This window comes from Emys orbicularis, chromosome 4, assembly GCF_028017835.1.
Source record: "Emys orbicularis isolate rEmyOrb1 chromosome 4, rEmyOrb1.hap1, whole genome shotgun sequence".
Lineage (NCBI taxonomy): Eukaryota > Metazoa > Chordata > Testudines > Emydidae > Emys > Emys orbicularis.
The window spans coordinates 69,195,407-69,209,434 of NC_088686.1; the positions used below are offsets into that span (position 1 = coordinate 69,195,407).

General features: G+C 46.9%; 1 protein-coding gene across 1 annotated transcript; it reads left to right on the forward strand.

Annotated features, from left to right (window-relative positions):
* The first annotated feature begins 10,730 nt into the window (after positions 1–10,730).
* LOC135878064 (disintegrin and metalloproteinase domain-containing protein 20-like) lies at positions 10,731–13,037 on the forward strand. The gene has a single exon (XM_065403626.1). The coding sequence runs from the start codon at positions 10,731–10,733 to the stop codon at positions 12,996–12,998; it is 2,268 nt and encodes a 755-aa protein (XP_065259698.1). The 3' UTR covers positions 12,999–13,037.
* Positions 13,038–14,028: the final 991 nt, after the last annotated feature.

Here is a 14,028-nt window from a genome sequence, read left to right on the forward strand (position 1 = left end):
ATAATGTACCTATCAGTGTGGTGTTTAAGTACCAAAATGTGAGATTCTTGAGCCTGCATTCAATATTTCTAATGCCACAAAGTGTTGGAGAAATGAGCAAGTAGCTCCAGAATTTGTGTTGTGAGTCACCATGTGTGTGTGCATGAAAGATGAGAGAGCTATATAGTGGATCTATGATCCCTGTTTGTGTCCACTGTGCTCTTAGATAATGACAATTCAGATTTAAGATTAGCTTTCCAAATCTTTCTTGGCACAATAGTTATTTTGGTGGCTAAGCAATATGAAACTGAAGGCTAGTGTATTTAACTGAGAGTCTAAGCATCAGTGTGTCTTACTGAATATATCATATAATGGGGAAAATCCTCTTTACAGACACTATTGTGATAAGGCTAATGGATTCTGAGATGCAGCTGAAATAAAAATTGATGTAATATTATTCACAAATTAATGGGGGCTGCATATTTTTCTTTTTCCCAACACTTCTAGGAATCCTAGGAGCTGCTATTTCCTCTTCATCACCCTCACATACAACACATCTTCGCAACCTTCCCTGCCAGGCAAGGAAACTTAGGAGCCCACTGCCTCCACAGCCTGTTAGCTGTCCAAGTAGGTTGCTTGAAACCAGGTGTAAGCTCCCTCTCTTTCTTCCCCCAAACAAACAGCCCCAGGAAGAGTAACATTTGTGTGTCTGCTTCTCACATTGATCACTACTGGAAAGCCAGATCTACAAAAACAGTTGTTAACCCTATTTCCAGGCACACAGATTCCCCATTAAATGAAACAGATGAAGGTTAATATGCAAAAGCATGGTTTCCAGCATTTGAAGGGAAAACAGAAGAGGTTTACCTCCTGCCCCCCAAAACTGAAATACAAGTGGATGGATAGTTTTGGGAGGACAGAATGAAAATATAATCAGTTTTGGTATTAAAATAAAAAAGTGAGCCTTCCCTAGACAGTTGGTGTCTGAACAAGATCTTTGATGTGATATTGACTCATTGTTCTTCATATATATATATAGATTTATATTTCCTTAGGAGCGTATTCTACACACATGCTTACCTTCCAGCCCCCCACATAAGAAGAGCTTTTCCTGATATGGTATGACATGAAGGTAGGGTAAGGGTAAAATTATTTTGCTGCCTATGGAAGCATTTATAAATAGACTTCACAGTAAAACTGCTGCTCCATTCCATCTACTGAACTTATCATGATGTGGCTGACAGACAGGGCCGGTGCTACCATTAAGGCAAACTAGGTGGTTGCCTAGGGCGCCAAGATTTGGGGCCCCAAAAAACGGTGCCCCCAATTTTATTATTATTTTTTTTTTTACAGCGTTCCTGGGCTGGGCTGCCGGTGGTGCGCTGACACGTGCGGCTCAGACTCCCTCTCCCAGTGCAGCGGCCGCTCCCCTTCTCCCACCTCCCAGGCTTGCGGCGCCAATCAGCTGTTTGGCACTGCAAACCTGGGAGGGGAGGAGAATTAGAGCGGGGGCGGCGTGCTCGGGGAGGAGGTGGAGCAGAGGTGAGCTGGGGTGGGGAGCTGCCACACGGCTCCCCGGGCCGGGGGGGTGGGGAGCTGCCACAGGGCTGGGGGGGGGGGGGGGCGCAAGGTGGAAGTTTCACCTAGGGCCCTACTGACAGATGTGTCTTAAAGGGGAAATGTGTGTTGTTGTTGTTTTTAATTCTCTCTAACTTGAAGTCTTTAAATATAAGATTTGAGGACTTCAGTAACTCAGCCAGAGGTTAGGGGTCTATTTCAGGAGTGGATGGGTGAGGTTCTGTGGCCTGCAATGTGTAGGAGGTCAGACTAGCTCCCTTCTAATCTTAAAGTCTATGAGTCTGTAATCGAAACACAATTATATAATCTCTTTGATATGATCTTGATTTACTGTAAATGTTCAGCACAATAACATCATGAACTATTAGTCACCTACACATGCATCAATACCAAACATTTAATCAGCTATGAGTTCAACAGCTGAACTAATCTCTTGTGTTATATGTAGACTTGTATATCAAAGTGAGGCAGAAAGCAATCAGTAACATTTGCAGGTGATGCATCCCACCAATTTGGCAGAGGGCTTTAGCAGGGACTACTCCTGAGGGAATTTTGCATCACTGCGCATGTGCAGAATTCATGTACCCTGTGGATTTCTTTGCTTTCCTGCAGAAAAATGACTTCTGACGGGGAAGCAAAGGAAAAGGCACAAGAGCAGTCATGCGCCGATCCCCGGCAGCGCAGGCAGGTTTGTTTGGGCACCCGGAGCAGCTGATAGAGATGTAAAACATCGCTGGGGCTGGGTAGTTATGTATGAGAGAGAAAGAGATACATTCTGTTCCTCTCGCTTGCTATTGCAGCACACTTTGCATGGAGGGGAAGGCCTTTGGGGTGTTTCTGAGGAGATAAGCATGGGGCAAGCTCTGTTCCCCTCAGAGCCTGCCTGCTTAGTGAATTGTTCCCATTGTCTTTGTGAATTCCCCCAGGAGTATAGAACAGGTATAAAAGTTTTAAGGCTCCTTTACATTGCCAGAGTGGCATAAAGGACAGTATGGCCTTATAAATGCTTATAGTGCTTTAGCGATTAGAACTGGTCTAAATTTTGGACTGAAAAAAATTCCTATGAAAAGGTGCTCCATGAACTGTTTGCTACTGACCTTTCTGGAGATGGTCAGTAGCCAATATAAACTGTGAGTTTGATTCCCCAGCCCTTACTTGCTCTTCAGTTGCCTATGATGTAACACTGAACATATGGCTGAATATATTTGTTGACTAATAACTAGAAATAAAGGGTCAAACCTAGCTACATTACTATTAGTCAAGAGGGTTTGGGGATTTCCTCCAATGCTCCCCACTCCCATTCTCCATCCATTGTATTGTAGTTTTCAAGTATTTCGGTAATTTATTTAACCAGAGTAATTATATTGCATTATTTTGACAAATAAAATATGCAGAATAGTGCAGAATTTTAAAATATTTTGTGCAGAATTTTTAATTTTTTGGTGCAGAATTGCCCCAGGAGTAAGGGACTCTTTGAAAAACTAATGCGAGGCTTCACCTAGCAGAAAGATGAATTTAAAAAAAGTCCTAGAGATATAGCCCTTATATGATAGCACTTTGCTATTACAGTTGCTGTGACCTGAGTTATATTTACTCCAGAATACATAACACTGGTCTACAATTTTTGAGAAGTCGTCTGCTTCAGAGATAAAATGTGCTATTTATTATGTATTTTGATGTGCTGAATTCAAATATGACAATTAAAACAACTGATTGGCTACTGTTTCTAAGATATTTAAGTTTTTACATTTTATGTCTATGTATATTGTGTAGATAGTAGAGTTTTAATCATAAATTGTAAACCTAGGTCTTTTCATGTGTTTATGGTTGCTTTACATGATAATATTTCACCTGTCCTGTTTATGTAACACTTTAAAAATCAGCAAAAGGGTTCTATAAATAAAATTTATTATGAAACAAAAGGCAAAAAACTTGACCCGGGATGGCGTTACTGTGATGCTTCTCTGGACACTCAGGGCTGTTAGTCACCTTGATGCCACCTTCTTCCGGTATCAGTTCCCTAAACAACCAGCCTGTCAGCCACTCAAGCACTCTTCTCTGGGCTATACCAACCCTGCTGGTGACAATAGAGGTACCCCAGCCTCTAAATCCCTTCACAGTGTCCACTTGTGGTATCCAACCTCTGATCACTGGATATCCACAGAAATCCCAGATCCTCCATGCCCAAAGGAACAGTGTGCCCCAGTTTTACCTTAGACCAGCACTCCTGCTTTACACCAAGCACTTGAGTTCAATTATAAAACAAAAGGAAATTTATTTTAAGAAAGAACAGAGATTCAAATAGAAACAAGTGTGAGTGATGGAAACAAGTGGTTACATACAAAACAAATCATAAAACACAAACTAGGGCCTATGCTTACTAAGTTACCTTTCCTGGCTACTGAAGTACATTCTCACCCCAAAGTTCAGCCTTTTGCAGTGTTTACTGGCCCCAAGGAGCTAGGACCCAGTCTTTCATGAAGCAACTCCTGCACATTCAGTGAATGGATCCAGAAAGTCTTTCTCCACTCTGTTATATGCTAAATCAGTCTTTTGTCTTTATTCCCAGGCAAGGCTGTCATATTTTTCCTTTTCATTCCCAAGTGGTTTTGAGGTTTAGTTTATCTTTGATGGTTCTCCATTGACTTTTCTGGGTTGTTATCAGTGCTTAATTTGTGCCAAGGACTGAGCTGGCCCGACACTTCTAGGCTTGGCAGTTCATAGCCCTGGCACCTCTGGGCTTGGCAGTTCATAGCCCTGGCACCTCTAGGCTTGCTGCATCAGTTATGAATGTAAAAAAATTGCTTGAGCCCCAGCACCTCTTTCATTACAAATTAAGCTCTGGTTGTTGTAATGGTGGATAACTGAGTAATACATTATGTAATTGAATTACCAGGCAGGGGTGACAACTGCCTCCCACCTGAATGGCCCATCACTGAGATATATGATTCCCTGATGACTCACTGTTACTCCAAGACCATAAGGAAATAATTTTCAATATAGTCACATTATTCCTTAAATATTACCTGTGCATGCATCTCCCAATGACTATGAGTATCACTAAGTTGTAAGCTTTCAGTAGAGCCCTCATAGGCTACCTCTTATGGATAAATACCATGAAAGTGGTGTATTAGGTGTAGTGAGTTTGTCTGGTCTGAGGTAGGAGTTACTAGTAAAGAACAGGGAACACTTTTCCAGTTGGCACTACTGGGCCTCTGCTTCAGTTACAAAGACCAATAACCCTGTTGTTTGACAGGGATCAGTATTTGCTGACTCAATTGATAGCTGTTACACTCAGAAATGCAGACAGAATCAGGCAAGTTTCTGTGTGCTTGAACAAACCAGAGTTCAGATCTGACTAATTTGCTGAGCTGGAAAAGAATCTGACTGATGTGCTCAGTTTAGACAGAGCAGCCATGTCCAGAGATTTCCTGAGGACTGTGCCAAAGTGCTGGCAGGTGTTTGCTGCACGTTCAGCCGTGCATAGTCCTCAGGCAGCTTCTGCAGCTCTCTGGAGACTGGGATGAGGTGAGGACAATGGTACCCTTGCTGCAAAGGTGCTTTGCTTTTTGGTGCCTCTGATGAAAATCATGGGGACATTTTTTGTGTCTGAAATAGACATGGGCCCAAACCCAATCCGCATTCCAATAAATGTTCAGGATTGAGGGTGTTTGAAATCTAAAGCTTGACCCAGATTCAGCCTCTTCAAATGACTCCTACTATTATAATAGGCAGAAGCAAAGCACCAGGGCCAAGTTGCTGTACTTTGGGATTTTCAAAATCTTTATCTGAATTTTGAGGTTTGAGTTAATTTCTAATTTAAAAACTTCCCCCTACTTCCAGGTTCCTTATTCCTCCAACCACTGGGGCTGGCAGAGCCTGCAAATGCTGTGAGGCATTGTTGCTACTTATAGAATCATAGAATAACACTGGTCTACAATTTTTGAGAAGTCGTCTGCTTCAGAAATAAAATGTGCTATTTATTATGTATTTTGATGTGCTGAATTCAAATATGACAATTAAAACAACTGATTGGCTACTGTTTCTAAGATTTAAGTTTTTACATTTTATGTCTATGTATATTGTGTAGATAGTAGAGTTTTAATCATAAATTGTAAACCTAGGTCTTTTCATGTGTTTATGGTTGCTTTACATGATAATATTTCACCTGTCCTGTTTATGTAACACTTTAAAAATCAGCAAAAGGGTTCTATAAATAAAATTTATTATGAAACAAAAGGCAAAAAACTATTCTGTACATAGTTTAGTCCTATTCAGTGTCTACTCGGCGCTTCTTGGCTTGTCTCTTGTATTCATTAAATGGAGCATCTCTTGTCACTGTCCAGCAATAGTCTGCAAGCATTGATAGGCTCCATTTGCCCTGATAGCGTTTCTCCATTGTTGCAATGTCCTGGTGAAATCGCTCGCCGTGCTCATCGCTCACTGCTCTGCAGTTCGGTGGAAAAAAATCTAGATGAGAGTGCAAAAAATGTATCTTTAGTGACATGTTGCAACCAAGGCTTTTGTATGCCTTGAGGAGGTTTTCCACCAACAACCTGTAGTTGTCTGCCTTGTTGTTTCCGAGAAAATTTATTGCCACTAACTGGAAGGCTTTCCATGCCGTCTTTTCCTTGCCACGCAGTGCATTGTCAAATGCATCATCTCGAAGAAGTTCACGAATCTGAGGACCAACAAAGACACCTTCCTTTAGCTTAGCTTCACTTAACCTTGGAAATTTTCCACGGAGGTACTTGAAAGCTGCTTGTGTTTTGTCAATGGCCTTGACAAAGTTCTTCATCAGACCCAGCTTGATGTGTAAGGGTGGTAACAAAATCTTCCTTGATTCAACAAGTGGTGGATGCTGAACACTTTTCCTCCCAGGCTCCAATGACTGTTGGAGTGGCCAATCTTTCTTGATGTAGTAGAAATCTCTTGTACGACTATCCCATTCGCAGAGAAAACAGCAGTACTTTGTGTATCCAGTCTGCAGACCAAGCAAGAGAGCAACAACTTTCAAATCGCCACAAAGCTGCCACTGATGTTGGTCATAGTTTATGCACCTCAAAAGTTGTTTCATGTTGTCATAGGTTTCCTTCATATGGACTGCATGACCAACTGGAATTGATGGCAAAACATTGCCATTATGCAGTAAAACAGCTTTAAGACTCGTCTTCGATGAATCAATGAACAGTCTCCACTCATCTGGATCGTGAACGATGTTGAGGGCTGCCATCACCCCATCGATGTTGTTGCAGGCTACAAGATCACCTTCCATGAAGAAGAATGGGACAAGATCCTTTTGACGGTCACGGAACATGGAAACCCTAACATCACCTGCCAGGAGATTCCACTGCTGTAGTCTGGAGCCCAACAGCTCTGCCTTACTCTTGGGTAGTTCCAAATCCCTGACAAGGTCATTCAGTTCACCTTGTGTTATGAGGTGTGGTTCAGAGGAGGAGGATGGGAGAAAATGTGGATCCTGTGACATTGATGGTTCAGGACCAGAAGTTTCATCCTCTTCCTCTTCCTCGTCTGACTCAAGTGAAAATGATTCTGGTGCATCAGGAACCGGCAGTCCTTCTCTGTGGGGTACTGGGCGTATAGCTGATGGAATGTTTGGATAATGCACAGTCCACTTTTTCTTCTTTGACACACCTTTCCCAACTGGAGGCACCATGCAGAAGTAACAATTGCTGGTATGATCTGTTGGCTCTCTCCAAATCATTGGCACTGCAAAAGGCATAGATTTCCTTTTCCTGTTCAACCACTGGCGAAGATTTGTTGCACAAGTGTTGCAGCATATGTGTGGGGCCCACCTCTTGTCCTGATCTCCAATTTTGCAGCCAAAATAAAGGTGATAGGCTTTCTTAACCATAGTGGTTATACTGCGCTTTTGTGATGCAAAAGTCACTTCACCACAAACATAGCAGAAGTTATCTGCACTCTTCACACAAGTACGAGGCATCTCTGCTCACTTTGGCTAAACAGAAATGTGTTCCTTTGCAAAATCAAACACTGACAAATAAGAGAGCACGACACTGTATGATTTCTAGAGCTGATATAGGGCAATTTGTTCAGCAGAGTGATGTAAGCTTCATTATGATTGCATCATCCATGACTTCTAGGAATAACATGATGCAATTCATATCATGTATGACGCAATACCAGCTTCAGATTGCATCATTCATTGTTTTGCCTAAAAAGCAAGTCCTGTCCAAACCCAGTCATAGATTTATTCATAGATCCAGTCAAAGATGTATTTTAGTCATTTCTGGTTTAAATTGAGATCCCTTCCCTTTATAACTCACTTATCCTCCGCCATTCCCAAGTCAAGGGTCGTATATACTGACCCAATAGCATATCTTGAAAACTAGAGCCAATCAACAATTTTAAGCATCATTTTCGTTCTCAGTGACCCAGAATTAGTAAAGTTTGACTACATTTATTTCAGAAGCATTTTGGCTGTAGAGCAATGTAATCTGACCTAATTCTCAATTCTGATGTACAAAAGGGGTAGTGATGGAACAGCAATTAAGGTGCTGGAACCTCAGTAGAAGTGGGGAGGGCCCGTCCCCTGCTCCTCCTCTCCCTCTGAGGCCTTGGCCAAGCCAAAAGTCAGAGCCGGGCAGTGGTAGGAGCCCCTCCAGGGAACCCGGGCCATTGTGGGGAGTCCCGGATCCTCCACCTGCACTACGGGGGTGCCAGAGTCCCCAAAAGCAGCCCACAGCCCATATCACTCACTGACCATTGGGGTGAGGATGAGGGCTAAGGCCCACCTTTCTAATTGCTGGTAACTGAACCCCCAGGGCCCCACCTCTTCCCCCGCAAGGCCTCACCCCTGCTCCACCTCTTCCCTCCAGGCCCCGCCTCCTTCTCCGCCTCTTCCTCCCAAGGCCCTGTCTCCATCGCTGGGTCCTCTCCACCTACCCTATGGTGACTGTATGTCCCGTTTTGGCTGAGACAGTCCCTTTTTTAAACCCTGTCCCGGCCGTCCCAACTTTTTTGGCAAAAGTGGGCATTTGTCCTATTTTGCTCTTGCCAACTAATCATCAGTTGGCAAGAGCAAACTGGACAAATGCATAGTTTTGCCAAAAAAGTGGGGTATGACCCCTAGCGAGGCATGGAGGAACGTGCTGGGGCGGGGGGCGACGGGCAACGCCAGCCCTGTGCAGGAGGGAGGGCTTGTGAGAGTGCCTTGGGCTGGCACCGCACATGGGTAGGCAGCAGGGGGGCTCAGGCCAGCCCCGCGGGCGGGCAGGCAGGCAGCAAGAGGGCCTTGGGCCTGCCCCGCGGATGGTAGGGGGGCCTCGGGCTGGGCAGGAGGCAGAGGACTTCAGGTCAGCCCCTTATGCTGTCCCATTTTCCATTTGGGAAAATATGGTTACCCTACCCTACCCCTCTTTGCTCGCTGGATTGTCTCAAGGAGGCTGCCTGCAGGTATGAGGCAGCCCCAGCTGAGCAGGGGCTGGTGCTGGTTAATGATCTGGTGCCTCACCTCACCCCATGATAACTGGACTTTTGGTTCGGGTGCCATTTAGGATTGCCAGGATTCCAGCGCCCTGAGCCAATGAAATGTGAAATTCTATTGAAAAAAGGTCTTGAAAGGTAGATTTCTGAGGGTTCTCTCACCTTCAACAATGTTATGTGAAAATCCAAAAACTGCATATAAATCAGAGAGCAAAAGTGTGTGTGGTGGGGGTTCATAAGTAGCAACCACTACAGTTAGTCCAAAGGAGTAATAAGTCAGGTGTAGATATGGATACATGCATGGGCGGCGGGTATCATAGGCAAGGGTAGGCTGTGCCTTCCCAAACAGCCTAGCGTGGCCCTGCCCACACTCCGCCCCCCAGGTCAGGCCCCCTCCTGTGGTTCCCAGAGCACTCGCTGCTCTGCCTTGGCTGGCCCAGGCTTCCTGGGGCTGGCTGGCTGGCCTGCCTCCTGTAGGGAGACAGGGCAGCTGGTGCTGGGGCCGGGGCCATGCCGCCGGGAGTACTGCCGCCCAGAGCACCAGGGCCGGGAGCACTACCACCTGGTGCACCGGGGCTGGCTGCGCCGCCCGACCACCCGAAGCACCAGGGGTTGGGAGCGCTGCTGCCTGGCACATCGGGGCTGGCCGTGCCACCTGACCGCCCAGAGCACTGGGTGCCGGGAGTGCTGCCATCTGGAGCACCGGGGCTGGCCGCACTGCCCAGAGCATCGGGATTGGGGCCTCACCTGTGGCCGCCTGGCGCTGGGTGCTGTGGTGGGGGTGCTCTGGGCTCCTGCAGGGGAGGGCAGTAGGGGGGGCAAATGGGCACAAGGGGTGGAGCCGGGAGCTAGCCTCCCCCAACGGCCAGGTCACCGGCTGCCCATGGATACATGTATGAAGATATTGGTGCATTGCTGAAGCATCCATATGTATATGGTGTAGCCATTGTGCCCAATTAATGCATGGTTTAAAACAACTGACCATACTGGAGTTGCACTAGGGATTAATTTAGTCCACTAGGTTTAATAGGTGGTGGGGGTGCTGCTGCATCCCCTGGCTTGAAGTGGTTTCCATTATATGAAGGGTTCACAGATTGGTTCAATGGCTCTCCGCACCCCCACTAAACAAACTGTTCTAGCCCCCCTGCTAGGTTTGTCAGTATCATCTTTTTTCTTTAGCCTGGGGGTGTCCTGTGCTGTCAAGAGCATCCTGAAGCCCAGGTCTGAGCTGGTGTGCAGGGCGAGCCCGCCTATGTTTGCTGGAATTGGCGGTTGTTATTTAAAGGCTATTTTTAGGGGCGGGGGGGGGGATATGTTTCAAACGGCCAATTGATCCAGCCCCACCCGTGTGCGGAGTGCCCGCCCCCCGTTGGTGGGAGGCTGGCTGAGGGGGTGGGAGGGGCGCTTAGGGGCAGAGCCAAGGGGGGCGAAGCAGGCTTTCCGCCTGTTGCTAGCAGGGGCTATTGATGAAGGCGGGGCCAAACCCTAGACCGATGACAACTGGGTGGGGGTGGGGGCGGGGGGCGTGCCTGCCCCCGGCACTGCCCCCCCGCTTCGAACGACGCCCGCCTGGTTCTCAACGGTCACAAGGGGGCGCGCGCGCAGGGGCGTGGCCCAGCCCCACAGCCGCTTCCCTGGCGAGGCGGGGCCACGGCCGCGGTTTCAGCCCCGCGGCCCGAGCGAGGCGCAGCCCGCGGAGCGGTGCGATGGGGGCGGACGGCCCCTGGCTGGTGCTGCTGGGCTTGGGGAGCCTGGTGGGTGGCGCAGCCGGCTCGACCCCGCCCGGCGGGCGCGGCACCGCCTCCTACGCCCTGATCGTGCCGCGGCAGCTGGCGCCGCGCGCCGGGCAGGACCCGCGGGAGGTCTCCTACCTGCTGGAGGTGGAGGGGCGGGGCCGCGTCGTGCACCTGAGGCAGAAACGGCTCTTCGTGCCCGAGCACTTCGCCCTCTTCACCTACCGGCCGGGCGGGGCCCTCCAGCGGGACCAGCCCTTCGTGCGCCGCGACTGCTTCTACCAGGGCTACGTGCAGGGCAGCCCCGCCTCGCTGGCCGCCCTCAGCACCTGCTCGGGCGGGCTCCGCGGCATGCTGCGCACGGCGCAGGGCAGCTACGAAATCGAGCCCGTGCCGGACTCCGCCACCTTCCAGCACGTGCTGTACCGGGTGGAGGAGGGGGCCGCCGGCCTGCGGTGCGGCTTGACCGACCAGGAGCTGCAGCGCCAGGCCGCCTTGATCCCTGGCTTAGGGGGCCTGTTGGCCAGGCAAGCGCCTGAGGGCGTCTGGTGGACACATACCCGCTACGTGGAAGTCGTCTTCGTGGTGGAGAATGAACGATTCGTCCAGTCAGGCAGAAACGAAACCACAGTCCTGCAGCAAATGCTAGACATAGTCAATATAGGAGACTCGATGTACGATCCCCTGGGCGTGCGCTTGTTCCTTGTGGGGCTGGAGATCTGGACACAAAACAACCTTATCCCAATTAATAATAGCATAGGTGTGATGCTTGGCACTTTTAACAACTGGAGGAGAGATGAACTGTATCACCGGCTGCCCCATGATGCAGGTCACTTACTCACATATCAAGGTTTTGGAATTACCCTTGGATTAGCATATGTAGGAACAGTGTGTTCTCATCATTGGGCATCAGCTGTTCTTTCTTTCAGGGCTGAGAGGTTGTACTCATTTTCCATTGTTTTTACTCATGAATTGGGCCATAACCTCGGCATGAGCCATGATAATGGTGATTGTAAATGTAAACGCAGTGAGTGCATCATGGCTGCGTACCACAGCATCACTGATCTGTTCAGTAACTGCAGCTATATCTACTATTTCAATTTAATGACTACTGGTGCAGAGTGTCTGCTTGATCCTCCAGCACCGGAGAAAGTTTATACACTCAAGTACTGTGGCAACAAGGTGGTGGAAAGTGGAGAGCAGTGTGACTGTGGCTCAAAATTTAATTGTGAAAAGGATCCTTGTTGCCAACCCAATTGTACATTGAGTGCAGGTGCAGCTTGTGCTTTTGGAGAATGCTGTGAAGACTGTCAGATACTTCCAGCAGGAAGACTATGTAGAAAAAGTACTGATGAGTGTGACCTTCCTGAATATTGCAATGGGACTTCAGAGTGGTGCCAGAAGGATGTATATGTGCAAGATGGAGCCCTATGCCAGAACGATGCCTACTGCTATCGTGGAAACTGCTCTAGCCATGATCGACAGTGCAAAATGATTTTTGGTAAACAAGCAAAGGTTGCTCCATTAGTTTGTTTCAGAGAATTGAATACTCAAGGTGACCGGTTTGGCAATTGTGGTCTTAATAGCAATACTAAATATAAGAAATGTCAAGCAGAAGATACCTTATGTGGTAGGGTCCAATGTGAAAACATGAACAGAATACCATCTTTGGAGAACCATAGTACCATACTTCAAACTCCAGTTGATAATAACTGGTGCTGGGGTACAGACTATCATCATGGGATGGATATAGCAGATATTGGAGCAGTGAGAGATGGCACATCTTGTGGTCCTGACAAGATTTGTGTTAAGATGAGTTGTGTCAATGTGTCACTCCTGAATTATGACTGTAACATAACAAAGTGCCATAATAGAGGAATATGCAACAGTCATAAAAACTGTCATTGTAATTATGGCTGGGCACCTCCAGACTGTCAACATAAAGGATATGGAGGGAGCATTGACAGTGGACCACCTCCACCTGTGAAGGCCCCCGGGGGAGGTGCTATTGGAATACCAATATTCCTTGCTGCTGCTGCTGTTCTTGGGATTGGGCTTTGTGTATATTTTAAAACTGCACTAATGGGATGGCTTAGAACATCAGTGGCCAGATTCCACCCAACACAGCAAGCAGATGCTTCCAGTGATGGAAAGGGAGTCCCCGGTCGCTCACGTGAGACAACTGCTACTGTGTCAAAACCTGTCGTAGAGTCCATGGATAAAGCATGGGATTTTGTGTAACAGAAAATAATGTATAAACAATATATTTACCTCTTTTAAGAATAAACTCAGTCTTAAGCATTGATATAGCCTTTTAAAATTGTGTCTTGAAGGACTTGGTCTCTCCCTAAACTCAGGGAGTTAGGAAAATATTAGGAGTATCTATATAGCCCCTTTCATCTCAATGCTCTACAAACAAACTCTCTCAATGCCTTGTGAGGTAGGAAAGTATCCCCATTTTACTGATAGGTAAACAGATCCAGCGTGGTAAAGTAATTTGTGCAAAGTTACTCTTTAAGAGGAGGAAATGTTTGGAACACTTCCACATGCAACAAAAGATAAAAGAAAAAAATGTTCTTGTCATTTTACATTCATTCACTGAAGTGACTCACTCAGACTTGGGTGGGAAGCAGGCCTTCCAGTCAGATGCAGGTGTTTATGGAGAGGAGAAGGGACCATAAATCCTAACCAGGGGCAGATGTGCAGAAGGAGAAAGACCATGACTAACCAAGAGCAGTTTCTTTTAAAGGTTGGGTTGCCAGCACTCTGCAACAGGAAGTTTTTCACTTCATGGGATTGGAGAGACCTAACTTCCATGTTCACAGCTGATAAACTTCTGAATGTTTGGAAACCGATCAGCAGCTTAGTTGATATCAAGCTTGACATTTCACAAAAATATCCTTTTTTGGAAACATTCCAATACCTTTTGTGTGTGGCTGGGTCAGAAGCACTAGGTGCCTTATTTTCAATGGGAGTAACTTAATGAGCATGCAAAAGTATAAATGAGAGCAGAATTTGGCTCAAAGTCTTTGCCCCATAGGGTCTTATAATAGTGGGGCCTAATTCCATAAACTTGCCACACATGGAACTCTCGCTGGATTTAACAGAGTTCTATCTACCTAAGTATCTACAGGGGCCCCTTCACTACATTATCAGCCTCCCACCCCTAAATAATACATTTATCCTCAACACTGTGGTGGGGTAATGGAAGTATTGTAATCTGCATTTTACAAAGAGTTAAACTGAGGCATAGGGGGGTGCCATGATGTGC

Bases quoted from the DNA above. Each gene is read 5' to 3' on its own strand.
- LOC135878064 (XM_065403626.1), top strand. From the start codon at position 10,731: ATGGGGGCGGACGGCCCCTGGCTGGTGCTGCTGGGCTTGGGGAGCCTG.